This window comes from Rhinoderma darwinii, chromosome 6 (genome assembly GCF_050947455.1).
Source record: "Rhinoderma darwinii isolate aRhiDar2 chromosome 6, aRhiDar2.hap1, whole genome shotgun sequence".
Taxonomy (NCBI): Eukaryota; Metazoa; Chordata; class Amphibia; order Anura; family Rhinodermatidae; genus Rhinoderma; species Rhinoderma darwinii.
This window is the reverse complement of record NC_134692.1, coordinates 143,509,259-143,533,748: the sequence shown is the minus strand read 5'-3', so window position 1 is coordinate 143,533,748 and position 24,490 is coordinate 143,509,259. Positions and strand designations below refer to the sequence as shown.

Below are 24,490 nucleotides of genomic sequence, written 5' to 3'. Positions count from 1 at the left end.
TACAGACACTGAACCAGCAGGGGGAGCAGCAGAGTCACAATAAGGTCCCATGTAAACACCACATCTCCAAAAATGCAGCACAGCAGAGCATGCCCTGTACAGACACTGAACCAGCAGGAAACAAACAACATTTGTGCACATCGTATGAAACAATCACAAAATAATATTCTATTGCCGTGTAGATTATGTGAAGCGATTTTTCTGATATTTTTAGATGTGGCCTATAACCTCACACAGAGTTTGTCATCCAGCTTTCCTAGGGTCCTGAAAGGCAAATCTGCCCAGTCGCCTTTGGCATATCCTTGTATAACAGGCAGACTCACTTGGAAAGCTGGGTGACCCCCCCCTGTGGGAGCGGTTATGGCGGCTATATTAGATCACTCAGCTTTCCTAGAAACAGATAGAACTAAGAAACAGCTGAATAGAGTGGTAACCGGATGACGGTAGAGAACGCCCCGTGTGACCCCGGCCCACAGTCCCGTATGCGGATTTTAATAAACATATAGTTAATAAGCGGCCACGCGAACATTGACCTCTGCAGCGCGCGGTGTCCTGATATAGTCCCGGAATGTGCTGAGCTTATAGAGAGGGATACAAAGTCCCAGCACTGAAGGGGTTACACAGAGGACACCCAGACTGGAGGAGGGGACTGGGGTGAAGACTGGAAGAACATACGGGATTCTGGGAGTACAAGGCTCCTGCTCCGCACATCAAGAGGCCAAACTACCCACCAAACCAGAGGAGACCCCCATGGAGGGCAAGTAAGAGACTCAATCCTGCCAGACCCTCTTATATCACTCCAGTACTATTATATCCTCCAGAGACATTACATCATATGTGACTGATATCAGCCGCTCCTCTTATATCACTCCAGTACTATTATATCCTCCAGAGACATTACATCATATGTGACTGATATCAGCCGCTCCTCTTATATCACTCCAGTACTATTATATCCTCCAGAGACATTACATCATATGTGACTGATATCAGCCGCTCCTCTTATAACACTCCAGCACTATTATATCCTCCAGAGACATTACATCATATGTGTGACTGATATCAGCCGCTCCTCTTATATCACTCCAGTACTATTATATCCTCCAGAGACATTACATCATATGTGACTGATATCAGCCGCTCCTCTTATATCACTCCAGCACTATTATATCCTCCAGAGACATTACATCATATGTGACTGATATCAGCCGCTCCTCTTATAACACTCCAGCACTATTATATCCTCCAGAGACATTACATCATATATGTGACTGATATCAGCCGCTCCTCTTATATCTCTCCAGCACTATTATATCCTCCAGAGACATTACATCATATGTGTGACTGATATCAGCCGCTCCTCTTATATCACTCTAGTACTATTATATCCTCCAGAGACATTACATCATATGTGACTGATATCAGCCGCTCCTCTTATATCACTCCAGTACTATTATATCCTCCAGAGACATGACATCATATGTGACTGATATCAGCCGCTCCTCTTATAACACTCCAGCACTATTATATCCTCCAGAGACATTACATCATATATGTGACTGATATCAGCCGCTCCTCTTATATCACTCCAGTACTATTATATCCTCCAGAGACATTACATCATGTGTGACTGATATCAGCCGCTCCTCTTATATCACTCCAGCACTATTATATCCTCCAGAGACATTACATCATATGTGACTGATATCAGCCGCTCCTCTTATAACACTCCAGCACTATTATATCCTCCAGAGACATTACATCATATGTGTGACTGATATCAGCCGCTCCTCTTATATCACTCCAGCACTATTATATCCTCCAGAGACATTACATCATATATGTGACTGATATCAGCCGCTCCTCTTATATCACTCCAGTACTATTATATCCTCCAGAGACATTACATCATGTGTGACTGATATCAGCCGCTCCTCTTATAACACTCCAGCACTATTATATCCTCCAGAGACATTACATCATATGTGTGACTGATATCAGCCGCTCCTCTTATATCACTCCAGTACTATTATATCCTCCAGAGACATTACATCATATGTGACTGATATCAGCCGCTCCTCTTATAACACTCCAGCACTATTATATCCTCCAGAGACATTACATCATATGTGTGACTGATATCAGCCGCTCCTCTTATATCACTCCAGCACTATTATATCCTCCAGAGACATTACATCATATGTGACTGATATCAGCCGCTCCTCTTATATCACTCCAGTACTATTATATCCTCCAGAGACATTACATCATATGTGACTGATATCAGCCGCTCCTCTTATAACACTCAAGTACTATTATATCCTCCAGAGACATTACATCATATGTGACTGATATCAGCCGCTCCTCTTATAACACTCCAGCACTATTATATCCTCCAGAGACATTACATCATATGTGACTGATATCAGCCGCTCCTCTTATATCACTCCAGCACTATTATATCCTCCAGAGACATTACATCATATGTGTGAGTGATATCAGCCGCTCCTCTTATAACACTCCAGCACTATTATATCCTCCAGAGACATTACATCATATGTGTGACTGATATCAGCCGCTCCTCTTATATCACTCCAGCACTATTATATCCTCCAGAGACATTACATCATATGTGACTGATATCAGCCGCTCCTCTTATATCACTCCAGCACTATTATATCCTCCAGAGACATTACATCATATGTGACTGATATCAGCCGCTCCTCTTATATCACTCCAGCACTATTATATCCTCCAGAGACATTACATCATATATGTGACTGATATCAGCCGCTCCTCTTATAACACTCCAGTACTATTATATCCTCCAGAGACATTACATCATATGTGTGACTGATATCAGCCACTCCTCTTATATCACTCCAGCACTATTATATCCTCCAGAGACATTACATCATATGTGTGACTGATATCAGCCACTCCTCTTATAACACTCCAGTACTATTATATCCTCCAGAGACATTACATCATATGTGTGACTGATATCAGCCGCTCCTCTTATATCACTCCAGTACTCTTATATCCTCCAGAGACATTACATCATATGTGTGACTGATATCAGCCGCTCCTCTTATAACACTCCAGTACTATTATATCCCCCAGACATTACATCATATATGTGACTGATATCAGCCGCTCCTCTTATAACACTCCTACACTATTATATCCTCCAGAGACATTACATCATATGTGACTGATATCAGCAGCTCCTCTTATATCACTCCAGTACTATTATATCCTCCAGAGACATTACATCATATGTGTGACTGATATCAGCCGCTCCTCTTATAACACTCCAGTACTATTATATCCTCCAGAGACATTACATCATATGTGACTGATATCAGCCGCTCCTCTTATATCACTCCAGTACTATTATATCCTCCAGAGACATTACATCATATGTGACTGATATCAGCCGCTCCTCTTATATCACTCCAGCACTATTATATCCTCCAGAGACATTACATCATATGTGACTGATATCAGCCGCTCCTCTTATATCACTCCAGTACTATTATATCATCCAGACATTACATCATATGTGTGACTGATATCAGCCGCTCCTCTTATATCACTCCAGTACTATTATATCCTCCAGAGACATTACATCATATATGTGACTGATATCAGCCGCTCCTCTTATATAACTCCAGCACTATTATATCCTCCAGACATTACATCATATGTGACTGATATCAGCCGCTCCTCTTATAACACTCCAGCACTATTATATCCTCCAGAGACATTACATCATATGTGACTGATATCAGCTGCTCCTCTTATATCACTCCAGTACTATTATATCCTCCAGAGACATTACATCATATATGTGACTGATATCAGCCGCTCCTCTTATAACACTCCAGCACTATTATATCCTCCAGAGACATTACATCATATGTGTGACTGATATCAGCCGCTCCTCTTATATCACTCCAGTACTATTATATCCTCCAGAGACATTACATCATATGTGACTGATATCAGCCGCTCCTCTTATATCACTCCAGCACTATTATATCCTCCAGAGACATTACATCATATGTGACTGATATCAGCCGCTCCTCTTATAACACTCCAGCACTATTATATCCTCCAGAGACATTACATCATATGTGTGACTGATATCAGCCGCTCCTCTTATATCACTCTAGTACTATTATATCCTCCAGAGACATTACATCATATGTGACTGATATCAGCCGCTCCTCTTATATCACTCCAGTACTATTATATCCTCCAGAGACATGACATCATATGTGACTGATATCAGCCGCTCCTCTTATAACACTCCAGCACTATTATATCCTCCAGAGACATTACATCATATATGTGACTGATATCAGCCGCTCCTCTTATATCACTCCAGTACTATTATATCCTCCAGAGACATTACATCATGTGTGACTGATATCAGCCGCTCCTCTTATAACACTCCAGCACTATTATATCCACCAGAGACATTACATCATATGTGTGACTGATATCAGCCGCTCCTCTTATATCACTCCAGCACTATTATATCCTCCAGAGACATTACATCATATGTGTGACTGATATCAGCCGCTCCTCTTATATCACTCCAGTACTATTATATCCTCCAGAGACATTACATCATATGTGACTGATATCAGCCGCTCCTCTTATAACACTCCAGCACTATTATATCCTCCAGAGACATTACATCATATGTGTGACTGATATCAGCCGCTCCTCTTATATCACTCCAGCACTATTATATCCTCCAGAGACATTACATCATATGTGACTGATATCAGCCGCTCCTCTTATAACACTCCAGCACTATTATATCCTCCAGAGACATTACATCATATGTGTGACTGATATCAGCCGCTCCTCTTATATCACTCCAGCACTATTATATCCTCCAGAGACATTACATCATATATGTGACTGATATCAGCCGCTCCTCTTATATCACTCCAGTACTATTATATCCTCCAGAGACATTACATCATGTGTGACTGATATCAGCCGCTCCTCTTATAACACTCCAGCACTATTATATCCACCAGAGACATTACATCATATGTGTGACTGATATCAGCCGCTCCTCTTATATCACTCCAGCACTATTATATCCTCCAGAGACATTACATCATATGTGTGACTGATATCAGCCGCTCCTCTTATATCACTCCAGTACTATTATATCCTCCAGAGACATTACATCATATGTGACTGATATCAGCCGCTCCTCTTATAACACTCCAGCACTATTATATCCTCCAGAGACATTACATCATATGTGTGACTGATATCAGCCGCTCCTCTTATATCACTCCAGCACTATTATATCCTCCAGAGACATTACATCATATGTGACTGATATCAGCCGCTCCTCTTATATCACTCCAGTACTATTATATCCTCCAGAGACATTACATCATATGTGACTGATATCAGCCGCTCCTCTTATAACACTCCAGTACTATTATATCCTCCAGAGACATTACATCATATGTGACTGATATCAGCCGCTCCTCTTATAACACTCCAGCACTATTATATCCTCCAGAGACATTACATCATATGTGACTGATATCAGCCGCTCCTCTTATATCACTCCAGCACTATTATATCCTCCAGAGACATTACATCATATGTGTGAGTGATATCAGCCGCTCCTCTTATAACACTCCAGCACTATTATATCCTCCAGAGACATTACATCATATGTGTGACTGATATCAGCCGCTCCTCTTATATCACTCCAGCACTATTATATCCTCCAGAGACATTACATCATATGTGACTGATATCAGCCGCTCCTCTTATATCACTCCAGCACTATTATATCCTCCAGAGACATTACATCATATGTGACTGATATCAGCCGCTCCTCTTATATCACTCCAGCACTATTATATCCTCCAGAGACATTACATCATATATGTGACTGATATCAGCCGCTCCTCTTATAACACTCCAGTACTATTATATCCTCCAGAGACATTACATCATATGTGTGACTGATATCAGCCACTCCTCTTATAACACTCCAGTACTATTATATCCTCCAGAGACATTACATCATATGTGTGACTGATATCAGGCGCTCCTCTTATAACACTCCAGTACTATTATATCCTCCAGACATTACATCATATATGTGACTGATATCAGCCGCTCCTCTTATAACACTCCTACACTATTATATCCTCCAGAGACATTACATCATATGTGACTGATATCAGCAGCTCCTCTTATATCACTCCAGTACTATTATATCCTCCAGAGACATTACATCATATGTGTGACTGATATCAGCCGCTCCTCTTATAACACTCCAGTACTATTATATCCTCCAGAGACATTACATCATATGTGACTGATATCAGCCGCTCCTCTTATATCACTCCAGTACTATTATATCCTCCAGAGACATTACATCATATGTGACTGATATCAGCCGCTCCTCTTATATCACTCCAGCACTATTATATCCTCCAGAGACATTACATCATATGTGACTGATATCAGCCGCTCCTCTTATATCACTCCAGTACTATTATATCATCCAGACATTACATCATATGTGTGACTGATATCAGCCGCTCCTCTTATATCACTCCAGTACTATTATATCCTCCAGAGACATTACATCATATATGTGACTGATATCAGCCGCTCCTCTTATATAACTCCAGCACTATTATATCCTCCAGACATTACATCATATGTGACTGATATCAGCCGCTCCTCTTATAACACTCCAGCACTATTATATCCTCCAGAGACATTACATCATATGTGACTGATATCAGCTGCTCCTCTTATATCACTCCAGTACTATTATATCCTCCAGAGACATTACATCATATATGTGACTGATATCAGCCGCTCCTCTTATATCACTCCAGTACTATTATATCCTCCAGAGACATTACATCATATGTGACTGATATCAGCCGCTCCTCTTATATCACTCCAGTACTATTATATCCTCCAGAGACATTACATCATATGTGACTGATATCAGCCGCTCCTCTTATATCACTCCAGTACTATTATATCCTCCAGAGACATTACATCATATGTGACTGATATCAGCCGCTCCTCTTATATCACTCCAGTACTATTATATCCTCCAGAGACATTACATCATATGTGACTGATATCAGCCGCTCCTCTTATATCACTCCAGTACTATTATATCCTCCAGAGACATTACATCATATGTGACTAATATCAGCCGCCCCTCTTATAACACTCCAGTACTATTATATCCTCCAGAGACATTACATCATGTGTGACTGATATCAGCCGCTCCTCTTATAACACTCCAGCACTATTATATCCTCCAGAGACATTACATCATATGTGTGACTGATATCAGCCGCTCCTCTTATATCACTCCAGTACTATTATATCCTCCAGAGACATTACATCATATGTGTGACTGATATCAGCCGCTCCTCTTATAACACTCCAGTACTATTATATCCTCCAGAGACATTACATCATATGTGTGACTGATATCAGCCGCTCCTCTTATAACACTCCAGCACTATTATATCCTCCAGAGACATTACATCATATGTGTGACTGATATCAGCCGCTCCTCTTATATCACTCCAGCACTATTATATCCTCCAGAGACATTACACCATATATGTGACTGATATCAGCCGCTCCTCTTATAACACTCCAGCACTATTATATCCTCCAGAGACATTACATCATATGTGACTGATATCAGCCGCTCCTCTTATAACACTCCAGTACTATTATATCCTCCAGAGACATTACATCATATGTGACTGATATCAGCCGCTCCTCTTATAACGCTCCAGTACCATTATATCCTCCAGAGACATTACATCATATGTGACTGATATCAGCCGCTCCTCTTATATCACTCCAGTACTATTATATCCTCCAGAGACATTACATCATATGTGACTGATATCAGCCGCTCCTCTTATATCACTCCAGTACTATTATATCCTCCAGAGACATTACATCATATGTGTGACTGATATCAGCCGCTCCTCTTATATCACTCCAGTACTATTATATCCTCCAGAGACATTACATCATATGTGTGACTGATATCAGCCGCTCCTCTTATATCACTCCAGTACTATTATATCCTCCAGAGATATTACATCATATGTGACTGATATCAGCTGCTCCTCTTATATCACTCCAGTACTATTATATCCTCCAGAGACATTACATCATATGTGTGACTGATATCAGCCGCTCCTCTTATAACACTCCAGTACTATTATATCCTCCAGAGATATTACATCATATGTGTGACTGATATCAGCCGCTCCTCTTATAACACTCCAGTACTATTATATCCTCCAGAGACATTACATCATATGTGTGACTGATATCAGCCCGCTCCTCTTATATCACTCCAGTACTATTATATCCTCCAGAGACATTACATCATATGTGACTGATATCAGCCGCTCCTCTTATAACACTCCAGCACTATTATATCCTCCAGAGACATTACATCATATGTGACTGATATCAGCCGCTCCTCTTATATAACTCCAGCACTATTATATCCTCCAGACATTACATCATATGTGACTGATATCAGCCGCTCCTCTTATAACACTCCAGCACTATTATATCCTCCAGAGACATTACATCATATGTGACTGATATCAGCTGCTCCTCTTATATCACTCCAGTACTATTATATCCTCCAGAGACATTACATCATATATGTGACTGATATCAGCCGCTCCTCTTATAACACTCCAGCACTATTATATCCTCCAGAGACATTACATCATATGTGTGACTGATATCAGCCGCTCCTCTTATATCACTCCAGTACTATTATATCCTCCAGAGACATTACATCATATGTGACTGATATCAGCCGCTCCTCTTATATCACTCCAGCACTATTATATCCTCCAGAGACATTACATCATATGTGACTGATATCAGCCGCTCCTCTTATAACACTCCAGCACTATTATATCCTCCAGAGACATTACATCATATGTGTGACTGATATCAGCCGCTCCTCTTATATCACTCTAGTACTATTATATCCTCCAGAGACATTACATCATATGTGACTGATATCAGCCGCTCCTCTTATATCACTCCAGTACTATTATATCCTCCAGAGACATGACATCATATGTGACTGATATCAGCCGCTCCTCTTATAACACTCCAGCACTATTATATCCTCCAGAGACATTACATCATATATGTGACTGATATCAGCCGCTCCTCTTATATCACTCCAGTACTATTATATCCTCCAGAGACATTACATCATGTGTGACTGATATCAGCCGCTCCTCTTATAACACTCCAGCACTATTATATCCACCAGAGACATTACATCATATGTGTGACTGATATCAGCCGCTCCTCTTATATCACTCCAGCACTATTATATCCTCCAGAGACATTACATCATATGTGTGACTGATATCAGCCGCTCCTCTTATATCACTCCAGTACTATTATATCCTCCAGAGACATTACATCATATGTGACTGATATCAGCCGCTCCTCTTATAACACTCCAGCACTATTATATCCTCCAGAGACATTACATCATATGTGTGACTGATATCAGCCGCTCCTCTTATATCACTCCAGCACTATTATATCCTCCAGAGACATTACATCATATGTGACTGATATCAGCCGCTCCTCTTATAACACTCCAGCACTATTATATCCTCCAGAGACATTACATCATATGTGTGACTGATATCAGCCGCTCCTCTTATATCACTCCAGCACTATTATATCCTCCAGAGACATTACATCATATATGTGACTGATATCAGCCGCTCCTCTTATATCACTCCAGTACTATTATATCCTCCAGAGACATTACATCATGTGTGACTGATATCAGCCGCTCCTCTTATAACACTCCAGCACTATTATATCCACCAGAGACATTACATCATATGTGTGACTGATATCAGCCGCTCCTCTTATATCACTCCAGCACTATTATATCCTCCAGAGACATTACATCATATGTGTGACTGATATCAGCCGCTCCTCTTATATCACTCCAGTACTATTATATCCTCCAGAGACATTACATCATATGTGACTGATATCAGCCTCTCCTCTTATAACACTCCAGCACTATTATATCCTCCAGAGACATTACATCATATGTGTGACTGATATCAGCCGCTCCTCTTATATCACTCCAGCACTATTATATCCTCCAGAGACATTACATCATATGTGACTGATATCAGCCGCTCCTCTTATATCACTCCAGTACTATTATATCCTCCAGAGACATTACATCATATGTGACTGATATCAGCCGCTCCTCTTATAACACTCCAGTACTATTATATCCTCCAGAGACATTACATCATATGTGACTGATATCAGCCGCTCCTCTTATAACACTCCAGCACTATTATATCCTCCAGAGACATTACATCATATGTGACTGATATCAGCCGCTCCTCTTATATCACTCCAGCACTATTATATCCTCCAGAGACATTACATCATATGTGTGAGTGATATCAGCCGCTCCTCTTATAACACTCCAGCACTATTATATCCTCCAGAGACATTACATCATATGTGTGACTGATATCAGGCGCTCCTCTTATAACACTCCAGTACTATTATATCCTCCAGACATTACATCATATATGTGACTGATATCAGCCGCTCCTCTTATAACACTCCTACACTATTATATCCTCCAGAGACATTACATCATATGTGACTGATATCAGCAGCTCCTCTTATATCACTCCAGTACTATTATATCCTCCAGAGACATTACATCATATGTGTGACTGATATCAGCCGCTCCTCTTATAACACTCCAGTACTATTATATCCTCCAGAGACATTACATCATATGTGACTGATATCAGCCGCTCCTCTTATATCACTCCAGTACTATTATATCCTCCAGAGACATTACATCATATGTGACTGATATCAGCCGCTCCTCTTATATCACTCCAGCACTATTATATCCTCCAGAGACATTACATCATATGTGACTGATATCAGCCGCTCCTCTTATATCACTCCAGTACTATTATATCATCCAGACATTACATCATATGTGTGACTGATATCAGCCGCTCCTCTTATATCACTCCAGTACTATTATATCCTCCAGAGACATTACATCATATATGTGACTGATATCAGCCGCTCCTCTTATATAACTCCAGCACTATTATATCCTCCAGACATTACATCATATGTGACTGATATCAGCCGCTCCTCTTATAACACTCCAGCACTATTATATCCTCCAGAGACATTACATCATATGTGACTGATATCAGCTGCTCCTCTTATATCACTCCAGTACTATTATATCCTCCAGAGACATTACATCATATATGTGACTGATATCAGCCGCTCCTCTTATATCACTCCAGTACTATTATATCCTCCAGAGACATTACATCATATGTGACTGATATCAGCCGCTCCTCTTATATCACTCCAGTACTATTATATCCTCCAGAGACATTACATCATATGTGACTGATATCAGCCGCTCCTCTTATATCACTCCAGTACTATTATATCCTCCAGAGACATTACATCATATGTGACTGATATCAGCCGCTCCTCTTATATCACTCCAGTACTATTATATCCTCCAGAGACATTACATCATATGTGACTGATATCAGCCGCTCCTCTTATATCACTCCAGTACTATTATATCCTCCAGAGACATTACATCATATGTGACTAATATCAGCCGCCCCTCTTATAACACTCCAGTACTATTATATCCTCCAGAGACATTACATCATGTGTGACTGATATCAGCCGCTCCTCTTATAACACTCCAGCACTATTATATCCTCCAGAGACATTACATCATATGTGTGACTGATATCAGCCGCTCCTCTTATATCACTCCAGTACTATTATATCCTCCAGAGACATTACATCATATGTGTGACTGATATCAGCCGCTCCTCTTATAACACTCCAGTACTATTATATCCTCCAGAGACATTACATCATATGTGTGACTGATATCAGCCGCTCCTCTTATAACACTCCAGCACTATTATATCCTCCAGAGACATTACATCATATGTGTGACTGATATCAGCCGCTCCTCTTATATCACTCCAGCACTATTATATCCTCCAGAGACATTACACCATATATGTGACTGATATCAGCCGCTCCTCTTATAACACTCCAGCACTATTATATCCTCCAGAGACATTACATCATATGTGACTGATATCAGCCGCTCCTCTTATAACACTCCAGTACTATTATATCCTCCAGAGACATTACATCATATGTGACTGATATCAGCCGCTCCTCTTATAACGCTCCAGTACCATTATATCCTCCAGAGACATTACATCATATGTGACTGATATCAGCCGCTCCTCTTATATCACTCCAGTACTATTATATCCTCCAGAGACATTACATCATATGTGACTGATATCAGCCGCTCCTCTTATATCACTCCAGTACTATTATATCCTCCAGAGACATTACATCATATGTGTGACTGATATCAGCCGCTCCTCTTATATCACTCCAGTACTATTATATCCTCCAGAGACATTACATCATATGTGTGACTGATATCAGCCGCTCCTCTTATATCACTCCAGTACTATTATATCCTCCAGAGATATTACATCATATGTGACTGATATCAGCTGCTCCTCTTATATCACTCCAGTACTATTATATCCTCCAGAGACATTACATCATATGTGTGACTGATATCAGCCGCTCCTCTTATAACACTCCAGTACTATTATATCCTCCAGAGATATTACATCATATGTGTGACTGATATCAGCCGCTCCTCTTATAACACTCCAGTACTATTATATCCTCCAGAGACATTACATCATATGTGTGACTGATATCAGCCCGCTCCTCTTATATCACTCCAGTACTATTATATCCTCCAGAGACATTACATCATATGTGACTGATATCAGCCGCTCCTCTTATAACACTCCAGCACTATTATATCCTCCAGAGACATTACATCATATGTGACTGATATCAGCCGCTCCTCTTATATAACTCCAGCACTATTATATCCTCCAGACATTACATCATATGTGACTGATATCAGCCGCTCCTCTTATAACACTCCAGCACTATTATATCCTCCAGAGACATTACATCATATGTGACTGATATCAGCTGCTCCTCTTATATCACTCCAGTACTATTATATCCTCCAGAGACATTACATCATATATGTGACTGATATCAGCCGCTCCTCTTATATCACTCCAGTACTATTATATCCTCCAGAGACATTACATCATATGTGACTGATATCAGCAGATCCTCTTATATCACTCCAGTACTATTATATCCTCCAGAGACATTACATCATATGTGACTGATATCAGCCGCTCCTCTTATATCACTCCAGTACTATTATATCCTCCAGAGACATTACATCATATGTGACTGATATCAGCCGCTCCTCTTATATCACTCCAGTACTATTATATCCTCCAGAGACATTACATCATATGTGACTGATATCAGCCGCTCCTCTTATATCACTCCAGTACTATTATATCCTCCAGAGACATTACATCATATGTGACTGATATCAGCCGCCCCTCTTATAACACTCCAGTACTATTATATCCTCCAGAGACATTACATCATGTGTGACTGATATCAGCCGCTCCTCTTATAACACTCCAGCACTATTATATCCTCCAGAGACATTACATCATATGTGTGACTGATATCAGCCGCTCCTCTTATATCACTCCAGTACTATTATATCCTCCAGAGACATTACATCATATGTGTGACTGATATCAGCCGCTCCTCTTATAACACTCCAGTACTATTATATCCTCCAGAGACATTACATCATATGTGTGACTGATATCAGCCGCTCCTCTTATATCACTCCAGCACTATTATATCCTCCAGAGACATTACATCATATGTGACTGATATCAGCCGCTCCTCTTATAACACTCCAGTACTATTATATCCTCCAGAGACATTACATCATATGTGTGACTGATATCAGCCGCTCCTCTTATAACACTCCAGCACTATTATATCCTCCAGAGACATTACATCATATGTGACTGATATCAGCCGCTCCTCTTATAACGCTCCAGTACCATTATATCCTCCAGAGACATTACATCATATGTGTGACTGATATCAGCCGCTCCTCTTATAACACTCCAGTACTATTATATCCTCCAGAGACATTACATCATATGTGTGACTGATATCAGCCGCTCCTCTTATATCACTCCAGTACTATTATATCCTCCAGAGATATTACATCATATGTGACTGATATCAGCTGCTCCTCTTATATCACTCCAGTACTATTATATCCTCCAGAGACATTACATCATATGTGTGACTGATATCAGCCGCTCCTCTTATAACACTCCAGTACTATTATATCCTCCAGAGATATTACATCATATGTGTGACTGATATCAGCCGCTCCTCTTATAACACTCCAGCACTATTATATCCTCCAGAGACATTACATCATATGTGACTGATATCAGCCCTCCTCTTATAACACTCCAGCACTATTATATCCTCCAGAGACATTACATCATATGTGACTGATATCAGCCGCTCCTCTTAGATCACTCCAGCACTATTATATCCTCCAGAGACATTACATCATATGTTGACTGATATCAGCCGCTCCTCTTATATCACTCCAGTACTATTATATCCTCCAGAGACATTACATCATATGTGTGACTGATATCAGCCGCTCCTCTTATAACACTCCAGCACTATTATATCCTCCAGAGACATTACATCATATGTGTGACTGATATCAGCCCGCTCCTCTTATATCACTCCAGTACTATAATATCCTCCAGAGACATTACATCATATGTGACTGATATCGCAGCCGCTCTCTTATAACACTCCAGCACTATTATATCCTCCAGAGACATTACATCATATGTGACTGATATCAGCCGCTCCTCTTATATAACTCCAGCACTATTATATCCTCCAGACATTACATCATATGTGACTGATATCAGCCGCTCCTCTTATAACACTCCAGCACTATTATATCCTCCAGAGACATTACATCATATGTGACTGATATCAGCTGCTCCTCCTTATATCACTCCAGTACTATTATATCCTCCAGAGACATTACATCATATATGTGACTGATATCAGCCGCTCCTCTTATAACACTCCAGCACTATTATATCCTCCAGAGACATTACATCATATGTGACTGATATCAGCCGCTCCTCTTATAACACTCCAGTACTATTATATCCTCCAGAGACATTACATCATATGTGACTGATATCAGCCGCTCCTCTTATAACACTCCAGTACTATTATATCCTCCAGAGACATTACATCATATGTGTGACTGATATCAGCCGCTCCTCTTATAACACTCCAGCACTATTATATCCTCCAGAGACATTACATCATATGTGACTGATATCAGCCGCTCCTCTTATAACGCTCCAGTACCATTATATCCTCCAGAGACATTACATCATATGTGACTGATATCAGCCGCTCCTCTTATATCACTCCAGTACTATTATATCCTCCAGAGACATTACATCATATGTGACTGATATCAGCCGCTCCTCTTATATCACTCCAGTACTATTATATCCTCCAGAGACATTACATCATATGTGTGACTGATATCAGCCGCTCCTCTTATATCACTCCAGTACTATTATATCCTCCAGAGACATTACATCATATGTGTGACTGATATCAGCCGCTCCTCTTATATCACTCCAGTACTATTATATCCTCCAGAGATATTACATCATATGTGACTGATATCAGCTGCTCCTCTTATATCACTCCAGTACTATTATATCCTCCAGAGACATTACATCATATGTGTGACTGATATCAGCCGCTCCTCTTATAACACTCCAGTACTATTATATCCTCCAGAGATATTACATCATATGTGTGACTGATATCAGCCGCTCCTCTTATAACACTCCAGTACTATTATATCCTCCAGAGACATTACATCATATGTGTGACTGATATCAGCCGCTCCTCTTATAACACTCCAGCACTATTATATCCTCCAGAGACATTACATCATATGTGACTGATATCAGCCGCTCCTCTTATATCACTCCAGCACTATTATTATCCTCCAGAGACATTACATCATATGTGACTGATATCAGCCGCTCCTCTTATATCACTCCAGTACTATTATATCCTCCAGAGACATTACATCATATGTGTGACTGATATCAGCCGCTCCTCTTATAACACTCCAGCACTATTATATCCTCCAGAGACATTACATCATATGTGACTGATATCAGCCGCTCCTCTTATATCACTCCAGTACTATTATATCCTCCAGAGACATTACATCATATGTGTGACTGATATCAGCCGCCCCTCTTATAACACTCCAGCACTATTATATCCTCCAGAGACATTACATCATATGTGTGACTGATATCAGCCGCTCCTCTTATAACACTCCAGTACTATTATATCCTCCAGAGACATTACATCATATGTGTGACTGATATCAGCCGCTCCTCTTATAACACTCCAGTACTATTATATCCTCCAGAGACATTACATCATATGTGTGACTGGTATCAGCCGCTCCTATTATAACACTCCAGTACTATTATATCCTCCAGAGACATTACATCATATGTGTGACTGATATCAGCCGCTCCTCTTATATCACTCCAGCACTATTATATCCTCCAGAGACATTACATCATATGTGTGACTGATATCAGCCACTCCTCTTATATCACTCCAGTACTATTATATCCTCCAGAGACATTACATCATATGTGTGACTGATATCAGCCGCTCCTCTTATATCACTCCAGTACTATTATATCCTCCAGAGACATTACATCATATGTGTGACTGATATCAGCCGCTCCTCTTATATCACTCCAGCACTATTATATCCTCCAGAGACATTACATCATATGTGACTGATATCAGCCGCTCCTCTTATATCACTCCAGTACTATTATATCCTCCAGAGACATTACATCATATGTGACTGATATCAGCCGCTCCTCTTATAACACTCCAGTACTATTATATCCTCCAGAGACATTACATCATATGTGTGACTGATATCAGCCGCTCCTCTTATATCACTCCAGTACTATTATATCCTCCAGAGACATTACATCATATGTGACTGATATCAGCCGCTCCTCTTATATCACTCCAGTACTATTATATCCTCCAGAGACATTACATCATATGTGACTGATATCAGCCGCTCCTCTTATAACACTCCAGTACTATTATATCCTCCAGAGACATTACATCATATGTGTGACTGATATCAGCCGCTCCTCTTATAACACTCCAGTACTATTATATCCTCCAGAGACATGACATCATATATGTGACTGATATCAGCCGCTCCTCTTATATCACTCCAGTACTATTATATCCTCCAGAGACATTACATCATATGTGTGACTGATATCAGCCGCTCCTCTTATATCACTCCAGTACTATTATATCCTCCAGAGACATTACATCATATGTGTGACTGATATCAGCCGCTCCTCTTATATCACTCCAGCACTATTATATCCTCCAGAGACATTACATCATATGTGACTGATATCAGCCGCTCCTCTTATATCACTCCAGTACTATTATATCCTCCAGAGACATTACATCATATGTGACTGATATCAGCCGCTCCTCTTATAACACTCCAGTACTATTATATCCTCCAGAGACATTACATCATATGTGTGACTGATATCAGCCGCTCCTCTTATATCACTCCAGTACTATTATATCCTCCAGAGACATTACATCATATGTGACTGATATCAGCCGCTCCTCTTATATCACTCCAGTACTATTATATCCTCCAGAGACATTACATCATATGTGACTGATATCAGCCGCTCCTCTTATAACACTCCAGTACTATTATATCCTCCAGAGACATTACATCATATGTGTGACTGATATCAGCCGCTCCTCTTATAACACTCCAGTACTATTATATCCTCCAGAGACATGACATCATATATGTGACTGATATCAGCCGCTCCTCTTATATCACTCCAGTACTATTATATCCTCCAGAGACATTACATCATATGTGTGACTGATATCAGCCGCTCCTCTTATAACACTCCAGTACTATTATATCCTCCAGAGACATGACATCATATGTGTGACTGATATCAGCCGCTCCTCTTATAACACTCCAGTACTATTATATCCTCCAGAGACATTACATCATATGTGACTGATATCAGCCGCTCCTCTTATAACACTCCAGTACTATTATATCCTCCAGAGACATTACATCATATGTGTGACTGATATCAGCCGCTCCTCTTATAACACTCCAGCACTATTATATCCTCCAGAGACATTACATCATATGTGTGACTGATATCAGCCGCTCCTCTTATATCACTCCAGCACTATTATATCCTCCAGACATGACATCATATGTGTGACTGATATCAGCCGCTCCTCTTATAACACTCCAGCACTATTATATCCCCCAGAGACATTACATCATGTGTGACTGATATCAGCCGCTCCTCTTATATCACTCCAGTACTATTATATCCTCCAGAGACATTACATCATATGTGACTGATATCAGCCGCTCCTCTTATATCACTCCAGCACTATTATATCCTACAGAGACATTACATCATATGTGTGACTGATATCAGCCGCTCCTCTTATATCACTCCAGTACTATTATATCCTCCAGAGACATTACATCATATGTGTGACTGATATCAGCCGCTCCTCTTATATCACTCCAGTACTATTATATCCTCCAGAGACATTACATCATATATGTTACTGATATCAGCCGCTCCTCTTATAACACTCCAGCACTATTATAAGGGTTAGTGTTTGTTTGTTTATTTAACCCGTTATGTGGCTCTTCTGTTGCCATTGGGGTCAGTCCCACAATATCAGGTGCGCTGTAGCAGAAATTCGGATGATTAAGCAGAGCTGAATGGGTCACTAGATTGCTGAATCCCCTTCAGACTTGTGTCTATGACTGTGCACTTCCCCTTTAAGGATTTGCAAAAATAAGAGAATCTTTGAACAGTGACACCTGCTGGTCATATGTCGACACTGCACATGCTAAAATCCCTTTCTCTTCACTGGGGGTTCAGTTACTTGTAGTTTATAATCAGCTTTCCATGTCCTGACTTCCTGCTGAGCGTGTGTTTATACACAGCAGCCAATCTCAACAAGCAGAGCTGCAGTGTAAAGTATGGCGGAGAGAGCATCAGCCTGGTGGAGTTCAGACTTTCTCCGACTCCATTAGACAACGCAGCTAAGCTGGAGTCCATGATCGTAGCGGTGTCCTAACGAAGCTGACCAGGGTACGGGCCAGTTTGGGGTGTGGCTTGTGTAGACAGGGCGGAGCTTAGCTTGACCATGGTTTTTGGATATATATATATATATATATTGTGTGTCTTCAGTATTGATTCTGTGTCTCAGGGCGCCGTCCCGTGATCTGTACGCAGCCGCCATGTTGTTGAGCGGCACCGGCGATGCTCTGGGCTACAGGAACCAGCTTTGGGAATACTGTAAGTCTGGGCCCCAGATTCACGCGGAGCTGCAGGAGCTGGGAGGACTGGAGGACCTCCGGGTGTCTCTACCGGACTGGCCGGTCAGTGATGACACCGTGCTCCACCTGGCGACGGGCGAGAGCCTGGCAACCGGTGGGTGGTCCGCAATGTGACGGGTCGGGGCGCACCGGGGGGCAGTCTGATCATTTCCTGAATCTTGATCATTTGTCGGCTGCAGGGAAGCTGGAGGAAGATCTGTATCAGGACCTCGCGGCAGGATACGTGTCCGCCATGACTGACATGGAAGGAAGGAAACCTGGACCCACGAGCATTCTGGGTAAGAGCCGTGTTATTCTCAGTCTTATACTCCAGTCACATCCAGAGCTGCATTCATAATTCTGCTGACTTTATTAGCTTGCAGGCTGAATGGCTTTACATTTTCCTGCTGGTTCAGTGGTTGTAGAGCGCATGCTCTGCTGTGGTGCATTGTGGGAGATGTGGCTGTGTTTACACCGGCTTGGCTGAGCATGCTCTTATACCCTGCTACATTGCATTCTGGGAGATGTAGCTGCTTTACAGTAGAGTGGCAAGTGCCAGCACTACATCTCACGCAATACAGTGGAGCAGAGCAGAGAAATGTGAGGCCCAGCAAATCTGTGGGTGCAGCTCTGGGTGTGACTGGAGTATAAGAAATGGTAAAGAAAGCAAAGGAGTTACTGTACATTATATGGGGACACAACTGACCAATTGGGTGACATTTCTCTTTTTAGGAACCTCCCAGCTGCGTCCCGGGGAACCTGGCGGCTATAAAATCCCCTTTAACCCCTCAGCGACTGGGTGCGGGGCAGCGATGAGGTCCATGTGTATCGGGCTGAGGTGAGGCGCCGGCTTCTTGGGTTTGAACTATTCTGCCACATGGAGGTAATGGAGGGGGGTCCCCACTGCGCCCCGTGAGACGGGAGGATGAATTATTCTTATATGTAGATGACTCGGCCTCTCCCCGCAGGTTCCCCCGTCCGTCGGAGCTGTCTCTTCTGGTCGCTGTCAGTGTGGAGAGCGGGAAGATGACGCACAACCATCCGACAGGTCAGTGATTCCAGCTCATGCTTTTACCCACCCAGCTTTCCTGGGCCCCTGAACGGCAATCCTACCTGTTTCCACAATGATACAGCCCTGACTTCTATATCGCTGCGTTACTAGGAAGATTTGACATTGAGGTGCACAGGAAAGCTGAGTGACGACCTGTGTGAGCTGTAGAGGCGGCCTTAGTGGTTGTCACCCAGCTTTCCCAGATGCAGAAGAGAGGACAACTCCAGGACTGATATTTATGGCTCTCGTCCCCCGCCGTCTCGTCTTCCCCCGCCGTCTCCCCGTCTCGTCCCCATATCGTCCCCCGCCGTCTCCCCGTCTCGTCCCCCGCCGTCTCCCCGTCTCGTCCCCCGCCGTCTCCTCGTCTCGTGCCCGTCTTGTCCCCGTCTCGTCCTCCTCCGTCTCCCCGTCTCGTCCTCCTCCGTCTCCCCGTCTCGTCCTCCTCCGTCTCCCCGTCTCGTCCCCCGCCGTCTCCCCGTCTCGTCCTCCGCCGTCTCCCCGTCTCGTCCCCCGCCGTCTCCTCGTCTCGTCCGCCCTCGTCTCCTCGTCTCGTCCTCCGCCGTCTCCTCCGCCGTCTCCCCGTCTCGTCCCCCGCCGTCTCCCCGTCTCGTCCCCCGCCGTCTCCCCGTCTCGTCCCCCGCCGTCTCCCCGTCTCGTCCCCCGCCGTCTCCCCGTCTTGTCCCCGTCTCGTCCCCCGCCGTCTCCCCGTCTCGTCCCCCGCCGTCTCCCCGTCTTGTCCCCGTCTCGTCCCCCGCCGTCTCCCCGTCTCGTCCCCCCCCGTCTCGTCCCCCGCCGTCTCCCCGTCTCGTCCCCCGCCTTCTCCCCGTCTCGTCCCCCGCCTTCTCCTCGTCTCGTCCCCCGCCGTCTCCCCGTCTCGTCCCCCGCCGTCTCGTCCCCCCCGTCTCGTCCCCCGCCGTCTTCTCGTCTCGTCCCCCGCCGTCTCCCCGTCTCGTCCCCCGCCGTCTCCCCGTCTCGTCCCCCGCCGTCTCCCCGTCTCGTCCCCCGCCGTCTCCCCGTCTCGTCCCCCGCCTTCTCCTCGTCTCGTCCCCCGCCGTCTCCCCGTCTCGTCCCCCGCCGTCTCCCCGTCTCGTCCTCCGCCGTCTCCCCGTCTCGTCCCCCGCCGTCTCCCCGTCTCGTCCTCCGTCGTCTCCCCGTCTCGTCCCCGTCTCGTCCCCCCCCCGTCTCGTCCCCCGCCGTCTCCCCGTCTCGTCCCCCCCCGTCTCCCCGTCTCGTCCCCCGCCGTCTCCCCGTCTCGTCCCCCCCCCCGTCTCCCCGTCTCGTCCCCCGCCGTCTCCCCGTCTCGTCCCCCGCCGTCTCCTCGTCTCGTCCTCCCTCATCTCCTCGTCTTGTTTTCAGGGTATCTTGGATCTCTGGCCTCGGCTCTCTTCACATCCCTGTCTGTACGACGGGTCCCCCTAGAACAATGGGGCTCCCTCCTGCTGCGGACGCTCCCTCTGGCTCTGGAATATGTGCGTTCTACAGACCCAGATGTGTATCGTCATGTGGACGTGTGGAGTTATTTCAGAGAATCCTGGGAGAGGTGAGAGGAGGAGGGTGACAACTGGCACTGGGGGGGGGGGGGGGGCTCTAAATAAAGCTGCTCAGTCATAAGATTAGTAGTGTCTAAGAGAAACATTATATATATATTTAGCTCCATTCTCCAGTTCTTTGGTTGCAGCCTGCAGTGTAAAGTATGGAGGTTTGGAGCGGTGTTAAGGCTGGATGCCGCTAAAGCGTTTGATTGTGTAGAATGGGGGTATTTATGGAAGGTTATGGGTAAGACGGGATTTGGTCCTAATTTTGTGAAGTGGGTTCAGTTGCTGTACGTGGCCCCTATGGGTAGAATATGGGTGAATGGAGCGCACACGGGGAATAAAATTGGAGAAACTACAATTGCCAAAAGATGGAGGGGGAGGGGGAGGGGGGCTTTACCGGAAGCCTGGATATATTACTTGGCGGCTCAGAGCCAACATTTTAGAGGCTGGGAGGACAAAGAACTGGGGTCCAGTGCGCACTTATTGTCGTATATGGGGGGGGATTAATCCGCTGGAGGGGCTGGAAGCGAATACTTACATACGCGCTGGGGGTCTTAGAATATGCGGTTACGGAGGACACATCTACGGGGCTGATCTCGATGGCTTATAAGCGCTGGTTATCCAAACACCTGGGAGATCCTGTGGAGCCGGTGAGGGTGAGACGGGCGCAGGATCTCGGCTCTTTGCCCAAAGAAGAGAGGAGATCTCTGCGTCATCTTACCGTCTCTCTCAGTATTGGCGCAGACGAGGGCGCAACTTTTCTTGATGCACCGAGTTTACCGGACCCCCTGGGTGCTGAAACAGACGGGGCTCAGATCGGATGCTCCGTGTCCGGAGGAGAAGGCGGACGTCTATCTTATGTTCTGGACTGTGGGGCTCTGCGGACCCTCTGGGGGGAGATATTAGAATTGATATAAAAGGTACATGGTGTGGAATTGGCGGCAGGTGTGGTTGTTGGGGTTTGTGGGAGAATTGGGGGGCGACCGGCTGGAATGTTTGGCAATTGCAAAAATTTTATTTCAGACTAGAAAGTGCAGCGCTAAACACTGTCTGGATGTGGAGCCTCCCGGGCCGAGGGACGTCGTGGGAACGCTGAATCACAGGATTCTGATGGAGTAGAAAAGATTTTTGAAAAGGGGAAATGTTAAGAAATTTGATGAGCAGTGGGGGCGCTATATTACATGGCGGGGGCTTAATACGCATGCAATAAATACAAAAACACTTACAATAGCGATCTGCAGATGACCCTGATCGCAGCCATGAAAACCTCCATTCTTTACACTGCAGGCTAATATCATAAAGTGGCTTATGACTGTGCAGCTTTATTGATAAGATTTGGAGCCGCTTTAATGATCAGTGTGCGATTCTCTTTCTCCTCAGATACCTGTCGGACAGGGGTCTTCTTCAGGGGGGTGGTCCGGCCGTCTTCCCATCTCCTTACGGTGCTGCAGATAGGGACGTGGAGTACGGGCGGTGGAGTTTGGATGGCTGGCCGGGGAGGAGCGGGCACGACGCTCCTATGATCGCCTATGACGCTCTGCTGGGGGCCGGGGGCTCCTGGGGGGAGCTGTGCAGCAGGGCCATGTTTCATGGAGGTGAGTTGTGGCCCCCGCTGTGTTGTGTCAGATCTTGCAGTCCGGCTCCTTCTTACCTTGTTTGTCCCCCCAGGTGATAGCGACTCCACCGGGGTTATTGCCGGCTGCTGCTGGGGGGCCCGATATGGACTAGCAGGGGTCCCAAAAGGAAACCACAGTAACCTGGAGTACGGGGGGAGGCTGGAGGCCGTGGCTCACTCATTACACAAGCTGGCCTGGGGAGAAGACTGACGACACCGGGGGATTCCTGCCATCTCCACCCCGGGGACTGCAGCTGAACCCCATGTTCTAACCCCCTTAAAGGAGAACTCTGCTAAGGCCGGGTCATTGTACTCCAGCCTGCTTGTCTGATCCTGCTGATCGCCTAATGCCCTTAGAATTGACACCTCTAGTTGTCGATGCTCCTCCCCTCTGGAAAAACAGAATGCTCTGCGCCCACTCCCAAAAACTTCTGCTCTATAGCAGACCATGAGAGGATGATGGGAGCTGTAATCCGTGTACTGTTAAATTATCCACTCTCGTGTACTTTCCTGTCCAGAAAATGTGACCGCGCTAGAATAAAGAATAATATTAATGCTTCTTATATATCAGTCACCAAGTGTCAGAGGAGGAAATCTGGGAAACGGCAAATACATCATTTCTGTGATTTTATATTTCT

The 24,490-nt window shown here is 44.0% G+C and overlaps 1 protein-coding gene across 1 annotated transcript; it reads left to right on the top strand.

The window, feature by feature from the left end:
- Positions 1 to 612: 612 nt before the first annotated feature.
- LOC142656546 (ADP-ribosylhydrolase ARH1-like) lies at positions 613 to 24,417 on the top strand. The gene is made up of 8 exons (XM_075831475.1): positions 613 to 761; positions 19,543 to 19,766; positions 19,852 to 19,950; positions 20,384 to 20,489; positions 20,620 to 20,699; positions 22,059 to 22,242; positions 23,618 to 23,832; positions 23,906 to 24,417. The coding sequence occupies exons 1-8, from the start codon at positions 751 to 753 to the stop codon at positions 24,061 to 24,063; spliced, it is 1,077 nt and encodes a 358-aa protein (XP_075687590.1). The 5' UTR covers positions 613 to 750; the 3' UTR covers positions 24,064 to 24,417.
- Positions 24,418 to 24,490: the final 73 nt, after the last annotated feature.

What these genes read in the sequence shown, in the direction of transcription:
- LOC142656546 (XM_075831475.1), top strand. An exon ending in GACGCACAACCATCCGACAG is followed by an intron (nt 20,700 to 22,058) that starts GTCAGTGATTCC and finishes TCTTGTTTTCAG; the next exon opens with GGTATCTTGGATCTCTGGCC. An exon ending in TTCAGAGAATCCTGGGAGAG is followed by an intron (nt 22,243 to 23,617) that starts GTGAGAGGAGGA and finishes CTTTCTCCTCAG; the next exon opens with ATACCTGTCGGACAGGGGTC.